The 13,315-nt window shown below is 50.7% G+C and overlaps 1 protein-coding gene across 3 annotated transcripts in view; it reads right to left on the reverse strand.

Moving 5' to 3' along the window:
* Positions 1–8,009: 8,009 nt before the first annotated feature.
* The window catches only part of MRAS (muscle RAS oncogene homolog), a 46,779-nt gene continuing 41,473 nt past the window's right edge, over positions 8,010–13,315 (reverse strand). For 2 of the 3 annotated variants that reach the window (XM_063114846.1, XM_063114847.1), the window contains 2 exons: positions 9,977–10,056; positions 8,010–8,573 (listed from right to left, as the gene is read on the reverse strand). In XM_063114846.1, the coding sequence (XP_062970916.1) occupies positions 8,474–8,573; positions 9,977–10,056 (180 nt within the window). In that variant the 3' untranslated portion in view covers positions 8,010–8,473. The remainder of the gene's footprint in view (positions 8,574–9,976; positions 10,057–13,315) is intronic. The other variant, XM_063114848.1, reaches the window with a different exon arrangement.

The raw sequence follows: 13,315 nt of genomic DNA on the forward strand, positions 1-13,315 counted from the left end.
CAAAAACTTCCCATTATTAAAGGATGCACATACTGACTGTGGGAGGACACTTCTGAGCTCACCACCTTGCAAGGCAGAATCTTGCAGCTGTTAAAGGCAGAGGAGTGAAATCTCTAATTGTGGGATGAATGCAGATGAGGCTTCCTTTGGCTGGACATTTGAACTGGGGCCTGAGGCACAGCGAATCTAGGGCTGGATTTCATGCGGATGCCAAGCCTGATGTTCAAGGGCAGTGCTACTCCAACTGTATTGTGCACACAGTCACCTGGGGATCTTGTTAAAATGCAGATTCTGATTCAGTAGGTCAAGACAGGGCCCAAGAGTCTGCATTTCCAGCAAGCTCCTGGGTGACGAATGCAGATGTCGGTGACACCTGGCAATTTTTATGCACAGCCTCTTCAGAAGTATGTGGAGATAGAGGTGGACTTTATTTAAAATAGTCCTGGTACAGACCTAGAAACCTGGGCATGCTTTAGAAAGTGGAACCTTTAGTCTTCAAAAGTGATGTAATCGGGCTGACCCCATGGCTCACTCGGGAGAGTGCAGTGCTGGGAGCACAGTGGCGCTCCCGCCGCAGGTTCGGATCCTATATAGGGGTGGCCTGTGCGCTCACTGGCTGAGCGCGGTGCAGGCGACACCAAGCCAAGGGTTGTGATCCCCTTATGGGTCACAAAAAAAGAAAAAAGAAAAAAAAAAAGTGATGGAATCATTGGGCCCAAAATGTGACTAACATTTTCGGGTAGTCAGTGAAAAACCTCCTCATCTACTGGGTACAATGAGAGCCTGAGATTTACAAGAGCCCACTTTTTTGCTCTCCCAGGGCAAGAGGTTCTTCTTAATGCACAGAGCACGATGGTTCATCATCCCATTAGGCTATGAACCCCTGTGACAAAGTGACTGGGTTTTAATGTTCTCTGTAGCACTGATGTGTGGCTCAAAGTGCAAGAGTATTGGGCCGGCCCCGTGGCACACTCGGGAGAGTGCAGTGCTTGGGAGCGCAGCGGCGCTCCTGCCGCGGGTTCGGATCCTATATAGGAATGGCCGGTGTGCTCACTGGATGCCCGCGGTGCGGGCGACACCAAGCCAAGGGTTGCGATCCTCTTACCAGTCACAAAAAGACAAAAAAAAAAAAAAAAAAAAAAAGTGCAAGAGTGTTTGTTGCCTGAATGTACAGACACATCTGACTTTCCTTCTCTTGTGGCTAATGAACATCAGCCCATTCCTAGGTGTACAGTGACATGCCCATTCTCATATATCTTAAAAATGAGGTGGGGGAGTGTTGGGAAAATAGAATTGTTTAATCAGGCCCCCTTGCCTTAGGTCTGGTTGGGGGTGGTGCGGCACATTCTTTGTAAATAAGCTGTGTATGGGTGGAGTTAGTGTGCATGCATGGCACTGGGACTTGGCTGGCGTCTACTGCCTCGGGCATCTGCTTGCGCGGCCATGCTCTAGGACCTACAGCTTCCAAGGACCTGTTTGCAGGTTACCTCGCTCGTAGACCTGTGTGGGGGGGGTCTGGTGACCCAGCCTGGCATTTGAGGGGTCTGGTGACCCAGCCTGGCGTGTGAAGGGTTTGTGACCCAGTCTGAACAATGGGCTTGAGGGGTCTGTGAGCTCCAGACCCACCCTAGCTCGACAATTGGCCCAGTTGGCTGGATTACGGGCAGGTAAAAGAGCAAGACAGGGAGCAAGTGGGGTAAGGGGTTTGTCAGAGTGGAGACATAATTTGACTTCTATTTTACCAACAGTTCTCTGGTTGCTGTGTTGAGAACGATCTGCAGAAAGGGTGGAACAGGCACGAAGGAGGGAGGGCAGCTTGGGCTAGCGTGTCAGCATGGAGGGGGTGGGAAGTGGGTAGATTCTGGACATATTTTGTAGGTGGAGTCAACAGGATTTGCTGACAGATTGGATGTGAAGTGAGAGAGAAAGAGAGGAACGAAGGACAACTCCAAGGCTTTTGGCCTGAGTACCTGGAAGCATGGAGCTGCCATCAGCTGAGCTGCGGAAACTACAGATGGAATCGGTATGCGAGGGTGAAAATCAGGAATTCACTTTTGGACACATTAACTTTGAGACACTGTACTTGAGATATGCAAGTGGAGATGTTGGGAAAATAGAATAGTTTGGTCAGGGCCCTCGTCTCGGGTCCAGTTGGGTGTGGTCCAGCAGTCTTTGAAAGCAAATTGTGTGTGTGCGTGGAGTTAGTGCACATTCACACCAAAGTATCTTTTTAGTTTTGTTGCTATTCTTGTGTTCTTCAGAGAGAGAGAGAGAGAGAGAGAGGTTCTAGTAAAGCAGGCAGGTGGGCATCTGCCTCGGGCGTCTGTCTGGCGCAGCCATGCTTTCCAAACTATGGCTCCAAGGACCGTGTGGCCGGTTACCTAGCTCATAGGACTGCATGATGGGGTCTGGTGTCCCAGCCTGGCGTATGAAGGGTTTGTGACCTAGTCTGTGAATGGGCTTGAGGGGTCTGGGAGCTCCAGACCCAGCCCTAGCTTTACAATCGGCCCAGTCGGCAGGTAAAAGAGCCCGACAACTGGTGTGTTCGCCTAGCTTTACAACTGACGTCACGAACAGGATTAAGAGAGCGAGACAGGAGATGTCAAGTAGGCAGGTGGATATGGGGGGCTTGGGAGAGAGTTTCAAGCTGGGTATATACAACTGGGAGTTGTCAGCACATAAAATGCATTTAAGTCTCGAGATTGGATGAGATCACAAGAAAGTGAGTTTGGGTAGAGAAGAGGATCAAGGACGGAGCTCTGGGTGCTCCAAAGTTGACAGCCAGGTGGAAGAGGAGAAACCGACAAGGGAGACTAAGAAGGAGTGACCAGTGAAGGAGAAAATCCAAGACGTGGCAGCAGCATCCGAGAAGTCAATGGAAGGAAGTTTAACAAGGAGGCAGGAGTGACCGACGGCGTCCTGGCTGGAGGGAGGCCGCGGGCAAAGGCCTGGGAGCCAGGCTTTGGATTTACCAGATGGAGGCCGGTAGTGGTGGTGGAGTGGCAAGTGAAAGCTCATCTGGAGCAGTTTAAAGAGGAAAGAATGACAGGAATTCATGATGGTGAGGGTGCGTTACTCTTTTAAGATGGTTTCCTGCAAAAGACAGCAGGGAAGCAAGAGGTATGTGGCAGAGGAAGTGGGTCAGAGAAAGGTTTTGTTTTAAGATGAGAAAGATCTAGTAGAGGGAAAAATTGATGACAGAGAAGAGGAGTGAAGTGCCAGAGTCATGTCTTGGTGTGTTCTAGTGCCCAAAAGAAGGGCTGGGCTTTAGCCAGGAGCATGGATGGTTCATGCGTAACAACCAAGAAGGCAGTGCATGTGGGTGCAGATGCCGCCGGGTGGTGGGGTGGTGGACGGGGTCTGTGGAAATTCTGTTCAGCAGATGCTTCACTTTTCTTAGTGAAAGAGGAAACATCAGCTGAGAGGGAGGGAGATTTGACACACACAGAGATAGCAGTGCGAAGATGGAGAAGAGACACTTGAAGATGTTGGCCTTGAAGACTGGAGAGATGTGGCACAAGCCAAGGAATGCCAGCAGCTGCCGGGAGCTGGGACAGGTGAGCAGCAGATCCTCCCCTGGAGCCTCCAGAGGGAGTGTGGCCCCATTGATACCTTGATTTCAGCCCAGTGATACGGAGTTTGAAATTCTGGTCTCTAGAACTACAAGAGAATAAATTTCTGTTTTAAGCCACTGAGTTTGTGGCAATTTGTTACAACAGCCACAGGAAATTAACATAAGACTAGAGGAGAAAGAACTGACCATCAGAAGACCCTTTGCCCTATTCACCACCATGTGCCCAGCCCCCAGCCTAATGTCTGGCATATGGTAGAGCCTGTTGGCCTACACAGAAACTGAGGCCAAATACATAGAGCAAGGCTTTATTGAGCCAATACAATGACTGCAGCTGGGGAGACACATAGTCAGGTTGCCTTCTTTAGAAATAGGACTGCAGAGCTTAGCATTTCATAATCACAAGAAGGGAGAAGGGTCAAAGGGGTGGGGGGGGAGAGAGAGAGATTGATTCTGTCCTGCCTAATTACTTTACCAGGTTTTCTATTGGTTTTACATTGCATATAGATTTGGAATTGTCACTACGTTACATCCTACATGCAGGGGTCTAAGATAAGCATTCTAGGTTATTTTATGGTGTTCTGGTGCCATTAAGTCTGCTTCTAAGTAAAAATGGTCTTATGGTAACGTTTTCCAGGACAGGCGGACAGGACTACTGACTTATCCCAGATTTCCCAAGGCACTATAATTTAGCTGACCTGGTTAGAGCAGCTTTTTTGGTTATCAGGCCCAATACATATTGCTGGAATGAATGAATGAGCAGGAAGCCAGGCCTGAGCCGTCTACCACATCACGCCCCTGGCCCCAGTGCCCCTCCAGTCTGTAGACCAGCCTTCTCTGCTCCCAGCCCAGGGTGTGGGAAGTTTGGCTTCTATTCCTTGGAAAAGAGAACCTGAGGAGCTCAGCTTGGTCAAGTACCCATCAGGTTCAGTCAATAAAGAAATAAAATCTTACTGTATAAAGACTGTAACCCTGTGGATGGGGGCAGGGGGCGGTTTCCATGAAAAGGAACGTCAGGCAGATAACCCAATAGGTGTCCTGTACAAAGAGCACCACTTCTGGGCTCCTCACGCCGTGCTCCTACATTTAGTTTTAGTCCTCGAGCTACTTAGGAGGTGCCTACTGTCCCATTCACAGGCAGGGCAGCTGAAGGCTAAAGGAGGTCAGCTGCTCAAAGCCACACAAAGGTGGGGGACAGCGCCGGAATCCAGGTCTGCCCAGCATCAAGAGGCTGTGCCTTTAAATGCTATGCTAACCTGCCATCATCCTCTGGCCCCGTGCAGGAAGGAGACACCCCTCACAGCCACCAGCAGGCCCCTCCTTACTTTAAGTTTGGCTAGGACCAAGGTCATGCTCTGTAGGAGGTGGGTGTACTGGGCAAAACAGTGACAACTTACAATGTTCTCAGGAGAGCTTTAGGAATACTGAATGAATTGAAATAAGTTAGACAAGTGTTTCTCTTTATTTAATGAGTCAAGATACACAAAGACTTAATAAAAAGTTACACAAAAGGCTCAAGCATCATCGAGCTCTTCAGGTATCACTCATTTTACGTCAACAGCCACCTGTTAATACTGTGTAACAGAAGCTGGGCACTCACAGGTGCTCAACAATTCAAGTATCTTTCCTTCTAAGTAAACCCAACATAGAATTGCAAACCCAATGGGCTGCTAATGGAGGGAACCTGTCTGCATGGCTCTGGATTTACTGGAACACGTCTGAGGGCCCTCTGGGTCAGCATTGCCACGTGTTAGTGGGTCACGTCTCCTGGCAGAGTGAGACAGGCCACACTTGGCCAACCAGGCACTCTCCACAGTAAGTGCCATGAGAAGGTGGTGGGCAAAGTCCTAAGAGAAAACACCCAGGCATCTGCCTGTGGCAAAGTGCACGGGAAGTAAGTGGCCAGAGCCCAGGCTGTCGGGGGTGCGTGGGGAGGATGGCTGGGGGAGACGAGAACAGGAGCCCGCTAAGGAGGGTGTCAGAACAGTGAGAGGAGATCTGAGAGCACACAGCGGCGAAGGCGTGGGGTGAGGGGATCCCAGGAAGGGTGCGCTCCAGGGATGGGAGACGCACCATTCTTTGGAATACCGGTGGGAACATGAGCATGTCAGCACAGCCACAAGTTCCAGTGGGCTCCTCAGTCATGGAGTAGCGTGGCCCAGCCAGCCTTCCCAGACTGACCCTGCCAGATGACAACGGAGGAGGAGCACTGGGGATGCACCTGGGTACACTGTACTCTGGCCTATCTGGAAGCCATCTCTGTCACAAGGGTCCATTTCTAAAGATGAGGCATTATTTACCCATCTCACCTATGTGGAAAACGAAGTCATGAGAGGTGAAAGCTTACCATGAACCCAGCAGCTGAGGCTGTAGAAGGCTGGCCCTGAACTAGATTATCCCCACCCCTGGTTGTGGAGTTAAGCTGTGGGCCAAGCACAGGACAGACACACAGATGTGTCACCCCTTCTGTTTGGGGGCAGGAGTGATCGGAACCCCTATGTCTGGTTACTTTTATGGCTAAGGACTTTGTTCTAGGTCAACTGATCTGCTTCTAATATGACCCCCTGGCCCCAGTGCAGTTGCGGAGTTGCAGCAACACAGTGGGCAAGGGGTGTGCTGGTGGGGGCTGGTGCCTGCAGAAGTTTCCTGGCACTGGATGCTGCCCTGCGTGCAGGGCTCCTTGTCCTACTCCACCACTCTCTTGCTGCAGAGCTTCGTCATCCTCGCCTCCTCCTGCCAGCCCTTCCTCCTCCTCCCCTCCTGTTTGCAGCTGCCATCAAATTGCACACGTGCCTGCTGCAGACGTGACTTAGAGAGCATAAGCCTTGGAAAGAGCCTTGTCCTTTTAGTGTCTAAAATATCCATTAATGTTACAGGCTCTTGGGAAACTCTGAAGCGCCTCATCTGGAATGCTCTCTTTCATCCTTCCTTTTAGGAACAGAAAATAGAGCCCTTTAGACAAATAAGAAGTTTGATTTCCAGCTAACAGAAGTCTCAGCTGTTTCTTCTACAGCAGAATCACTCTTCAGCTGGGCCCTCGTCAGTGCTGGCGATCTTGCCAAGTTGGGAACTCAGCACACTTTCAGAACTGGAGAAGATGGGCCGAGCCCGTGGCGCACTTGGTAGAGTGCTGCGCTGGCAGCGCGGCGACGCTCCCGCCGCAGGTTCGGATCCTATATAGGACTGACCGGTGCACTCACTGGCTGAGTGCCGGTCACGAAAAAATGACAAAAAAAAAAAAAAAAAAAGAACTGGAGAAGAATCCAGATGTCTTGGTGTCCAGGCGGGTGTTCACTTTCCTTGGGTTTCTTTCATCTACCTGCCTGGGATGTTCTGGTTTGCACAGTGACCTGATTTGTAACATCTGGAAAATATGGTCACTAGCCATGCCACCTCACCTTTCTCTTGGGGGTACACTGTTGTCCCTGCCGACCACCCACCCCCACCCTGACCAGAAGAAATCCAGTCACACCAGCAGCTCCGGGAGAGAAGTGGGCACCGTCAGGGAGTGGGGGGCTGTCCCCCACACGCACAGACAGGTGCATGGAGCCACGCCATCACCAAACCTTCTTTTCTCCTCTGATTCCATACAAGGGGTCTTCAAAAAGTTCACGGAAGATTCGTATTTTTCCACAAACTTTTAAAAGTACCCTCATATGACAGTCGAGATCTGAGAGGATAGTAAAAGTGTGTACCAAAAAGGCAGCCTCCCACTAAGTTTGCACATTCTGGAAGGGGTCTGTTCATCTACTGGCCTTCCAGAGGTCGCAGTCGGTTGACTCAAAGGGAGAATGGCTTCAGGTCGTGGTGCTGTGTTAGTGATAAAAGTATTGAATCATTTTCGGTTAAAATTCAGCATGAACTAGTTTTCTGGGTGGTGTCCACTGTAGGTTACTGTGATGTATCAGTGTGTACCAGAGAGGCAGCAGGCAGCACAGGGGCCATGAGAGCGGCAAGAGACAGCTCTGAGAAGCCAGGGTGGTCTCGCACAGCTGGAAGAACACAGAGCTTACCCACGCCGTCGGAAAGCAGATGAACGCTTTGAGGAGCCAGTCGGCGTACTTTCATCTACACACTTCCAGGACAATGCAAACCCCTCCTATAACTGACGTGCTCGTGCCAGCCACTCCCCTCAGCAAAACAAAATTCTCTTGTCTGATATCTGCATTCTCAACCATAGCAAAAGCCTCTGGGTCAACATCTCTCTCCTCTCTCCCGTTTCTAGGCCATGAGTAGGGTCTGTTTCCCTCCAGGTTTCACCCATGGCCTGAGGCCTCCAGCTACAGTTCCCATTCACTTCTGTCCCCTCAGTCACTCTACTTTCATACTGAGTTGAGTTTTGGCACTGCTGGGAAAACTCAGTTAAAACAACAGCAACAACAATATTCCAGACATGTTACCAGAAAGGTCTGCTGAAGACTTGAAACTTCACCAGGCAGTGGGTGCAGACCCCTTTAATAAAATAATAATCATGAAAATAATTTAAAAATCTACAAAAGACATCCAAGCTCAGACACTGTGGACTGGGGACGAGGGGGAGAAGCTTGTTCATGGCTTGTTTCGTACTTTGTACGTGGATAAACACTTCCACATCAAACCAACACTATGCAGTTAACAGAAACAACACACCCACCGGGAGGGCCAGGCGCGGGTGAACAGACACGTGGGGCTGGACGCTGCTGTTTCTGGTGGCTTCCTGGTCTCTTGTGAGAGACGGGAAAGCCTGTGCCCTCTCAGCAAAGCCAGACCTGTCTGCTCCCTGCCACCCTCCCTTTCTCCCTTCCCGGGCCAAGTCCTCAGGCCAAGGGTCGTGGTTAGAAATGGTTTTCAGTGCAGTTAGGCAGAGGAGGGGTCCCTAGGGCTGGCCGGTTCACGGTCACTGTGCCCGGGGCCTCAGACCCGTCACAAGATCACGCACTGCAGTTTGTGGGTGCCTGTGGCCCGGTCTCCCCGCCATTTGGTTTTCTTCCTCTTCTTCTGGCTTTTCTCCGGTATCTGTTGCCTTTGGAAACAGTGAAGGACGGAAAGACAAAATCAGAATGGGCTCGGCTTCCTGTCTGCCCCTCTCCTCCCCTACCCCTGGATCTGGGGCCCAGGAGGCCTGTTCTGGTGGGATGGGGGTGGGGGAAGGAGAAGGGGGTGGGGACAGACGCGGAGATGCTGCTGTCCTAGCCACTGGACGAGGGCCCGCCGGGATAGCGTCTGGAGGCCAAGAAACTGGGGAGGGAGAGGAGGGAACACCTAAATCATCCTACTGATGGAGATCACTGACGTTATGCTATGGCTACATTTATTTAAAACATAAGCTACGACGTGTTTTATGTTTTATAGAGTGTTGGCCTCTATTTCTGTATTTCATATTTTAAATAAAATGACAGGTCAACTGAGTGCAAAAGCTTTTTACATGTTTTCTCTTAACTTTTCCTATGTCTGAAACCAAGACATTACCTCATGCTACCTGGTGGTAGTATATTCTAAGTGGAGGCAAAATGCCCAGAGAAAACCATGTCACGAGTGCAAATTGCCAGCAAAAACACAAAGCGAAGGCTGCCAATATTTCTCATTACGCTGGGGAACAATGAGAAAATGAGGATGTTGGGCGTGTGTGTGTGGGGAGGGGGGTGTACAGCAGGGGGAGAGTGGTGGGAAATGGGACAGTGCCCTTGAGACCCCCACTGTTCAAGCCCCGGGTCTGACTTCACGGCTAACCAACAGCATAGAAGCCACACGCTCAGTGCATGGTGTTTGAGAACCATGGGTTAGGCTGCTCTGCATGTTGAAGATTTGGGAAATGGGATAGATGGGTGGCAGGGAATGTAGCCAGGAGGCTTTTTCAGTCTTGTGAGCACAAGGTGATTGAGGTCTGGATCCTGACTGTGCAAAGGAATATACAAGACCATTCATCAGGATTGCTGACGACACTTGGAGATTGACGGCGAGCGGGTCTGGAAAGGAGACATGTGCAATGCCTCTAAAATTTGAGCCCCTGACTCAGAATGTGGCTGTTCAGGGGAAATATCAAAGGATGCTCTGCTATCAGGGCGGGGAAGAGGAAAGAGACCTACTCTGTACTACGGTGAAAGTTCCAGTGTGTTAGGAGAACACAGAGGAAGGGCTGGAGGGAGTTGCTTTCCTGGGAGCCTGAGCTGCTGCAGAGCCGACACCTCAGGCAGGAAGCCGTGTGCTGCCACGTAGCAGTGGACAGCAGGCTTTGCCCACAAACCCTCTGTGGTTGGGGGAGGGCAGAGATGGGTGGAAAAGGCAGGGGAAAGAAATGGAAGGAGGAACACGAAATCCACAAACAGGCCCAGAATTGCCCAGCCTCATGGCCTCAGAACATGAGCTGCAGCCAGGTGCCTGTCCGTCCTGCAGAGGCCGATTTCCAGGGAGGTGTGCAGTGCTCACCTGATTACTCTAACGAGGTCATGGAAGGCTTTGTCCACATTGAGAGGTGGGTCCTTGGCACTGGTTTCTATGTACGGAATCTGGAAGGCAGAGCTCAGCTTGGTCAAAGTGACACCAAGACCCACAAAGCCCTGTGCCATCCTTAAAGCTACACTCAGAACAAGGGCTCTGGACGCTTTTACAGCCCCCCACAGAACCCCTGGCCCCCAGTAGCCTCAAGCCTCTTTTGGTGGCTTCTTACTCTTTAAGGTTGGAAAGTTTTACTAATGGCTTTTCCAATTCCCTTCTGTTCTCTAGTCACAGAGATATTTAATAGTTCCCTAAAAATAGAATTAAAATGATCTTTTTATATACTTGAAGACTAAGATTGCTTCATTTATCAAACTAAAATACATTCTGACACCATTCGTTTTTCTTTCTGAAGTCTGTTTTCCTACCTTGGGGTGACTTCTGCCCTCTTTCTGGGCCACTCAGAGTGGACTGGGCAGGAAAGGCTGGAGAGATTGGGCCGTGTGTGAGCAGGACTCTGCACCCAAGTGACCCTGGCCAGTCAAGTCCAACCTTACCCCCCACAAACCTGCCCCAGCCCAGCTCTTGTTTGGTCTGTATCTACGAGCCTGGGAGCTCAGCCATGTTTATACAAGGTTTTTTGTTTTGTCTTGATTTTTTTTGGCAGCTGGCCAGTTCAAGGATTGAACCCTGGACCTTGGTGTTATCAGTACCATGCTACACAAGGTTTTTGCACATTTAACACTGAGGAGTCATCACCTGGCTGAAAGGTGGCAGCAATGGGGAGATGTGGCTGAGGTGACCCCACATGACGGGTGACCAGGGCCGTGTCTACACCAAGCCTCGGGCTGACAAAGGGAGGAGAACAGGGCTCCATGAGGTCAGGATGCCTTCCTGAGCGCTCACCTTCTCCTAACATGGGGACCCCACACCGACAGGAAGTGCTTATCCCCCACACGTGGAGGGTTTGGGAAAACACACACAGGTCTCCCTTGATGTGATGGAATACGCCGATTATGATTAGACTTTTTTCTGATTACAAAATCAGTGCCTTTCATTATAATACATTTGAAAAAGAAAAGCACAGTGAAGAAAATAAAAATGAGCAACACTTTATTTTATAGGAACATATTGTAAATCACTGCCCAGAGCATAAAACGGTCTGACTTTTCCCATCAGTTCTCATGGCATGTGGCCACATGTTCACACATTGCTGTGGCTTCAAGCAGAGGTCTTGTCGTAGCTGACAGACACACAAGGGACAGAGCACAAAGGGCAGAGCTCAGACCTTTGAAATATTCATTTGACAAATATCTGAGCCTCTGATAACACTGAAAGGAAACTGCCCTTCAACACGGACTGTTCAATTGCAGGCCATCTGGCTTCTCAGGTCTCAGTGCCCCTGACCTCATTTAATCCTCTCGTTAACCCTCTGAGGTGAGCAAGTATCTCCATTTCGTAGCTAGGGAGACTGAGCTCACTCAAGGTCAACAGCGGCCAGCAGAGAACCAAGAATTGAAACAGGTACACTTTCCACTTCCCCAGCTGGCCTTGCATGGACAGGTGAGGGGTGCTGAGTTCAGCTTTGGGACCTCTTCCAGGTTGAACACCATGTCCAGGTGTGGTAGGTGCCCCTGATAAGTGCCTGGTAGAGTTCTGTGAGGCCCCTCTGAGGTCAGGACAATGTGCTGTCCTGTGCACACCCAGAATGGAAGCAGCAAGGCACCTGTAGCTGGAGCTGGGACCTACCCGGAGACCCTTCACATCCTATCCTCCTGCCAGCTCAGTAAGTCCTCAGGCCCCAAGGGTCTCAGACCACTGCTGCCTGCAGGCCCACCCCATCACTTAGAAGTGCATGAGTTGTACTATCACCCCTCAGACATGTCCTCAGACACCCTCCACCTTTCTAGGGGGTCCTGCCTCTACCGCTAAAGAATCACTGATGTGCATTATCCGTGTTCTTAGAATTCTAGGATTTCAGTAGCAACAAGACTGAAACTAAGGGAAACCTGCACTAAATGATAGCACCATTAAACTCCACCAAAGGGCTAGGAAAGGCCACCTTCCTGCATCAGGTGGGAGTGACCTATCATGGTCAGCTAAAGAGGAACTTGCCTTATGAGTTGTAAAATCAGAATGTCATTGATAGTAGCTTGTGCTCTCATTTGGTCAAATGATAAATGAGGCAGCAGCATCTGCTGTAGGAGAAACATCAGGCTAAGAGATTGGGGACCTAGGTTCTGGATGGGAAGGGGGCAGTATTCACCAGATGTGAGTCCCCTGGAAGTCACTTAACCTCCTGTATCTCATTCCCTTTTATTTGCACAATGGGGCTACTGTTGCCTCTGCAGCACCCTTCCCCCTCTGCAGTCCCACCCAGGGCTGTGGGAGGGCCAGGAGAAGGTGTTTGTGGAAGCCCTTAGCAAACGCTCCTCAGATTTGAGGGACCAGTCATGGTATGGAACCCAGGACTGTGAAAGTTAAATGGCTCCTCGGGCCCCTCTGTCCAGGATGTCAGGCACAAGGCACGTTTCTAATATTAAACCCAGTGGTCTGTTCCCAGGCCTCTTCTCGAGACTTGGGAGCAGCCCCTGCCTTGGGCAATCACTGTCTCCTTAATGCACTTTCTCGGCTCCCAAGAGACCCTGCTCTGGTCCTCATATATCACTAACCACTCAGTCCCTCTTGCCGCTTGTTCTTCATCTCCCTACACCTGTGACACTGACATGACCCCAGCCTCAAGCCCAGGCCCCCTTCCCTAGCTACACGTCTCCCTTGGGCTCCGTGGCTTTGCCTTCTAGCTACAGGCTGTTATTTACCTGCAGACGGGCATGTCTGACCACTGCCCTGCTGCTCCCTTGATTATCCACCAGGCCCCGCACACTGGAGAGATCTAACCAGGCTGCGGTCCTTCCCTCACACGTGCTCCTACAGTCTTTCCCTGCTCAGTTACCAGAACTCCAGTCTTCTGTAAGCTGCTCATGCCTGAAACCTTGGAATTATCCTCTACCCTTTCTTTCTCTCACCCTGTATCCAATCTGTGAGCAAATCCTGTTGGTTTCTTAGAAATAGAGGCAGAATGCATCCCCTTCTCACCACCCTCACGGGCACCTCACTGGTGCAAGTCACCTGCAGGGGGTTGTCACAGCCCCTAACTGGTCTCCCTGCTCTCACCCTTGTCCCCTACGGACTACTGTCGCCTTGATGCAGCCTCCAGAGAGAAGCTCTAAGTCAGACCATGTCACTACTCACTCAAAACCTGCCAGTGGTTTCCCTTCTCACTCGCCGTCAAAGTTCATAAGGCCCTAAGCCACCTGCCCGACCTTGCCT

The sequence above is a fragment of the Cynocephalus volans genome, chromosome 11 (assembly GCF_027409185.1).
Source record: "Cynocephalus volans isolate mCynVol1 chromosome 11, mCynVol1.pri, whole genome shotgun sequence".
Taxonomy (NCBI): Eukaryota; Metazoa; Chordata; class Mammalia; order Dermoptera; family Cynocephalidae; genus Cynocephalus; species Cynocephalus volans.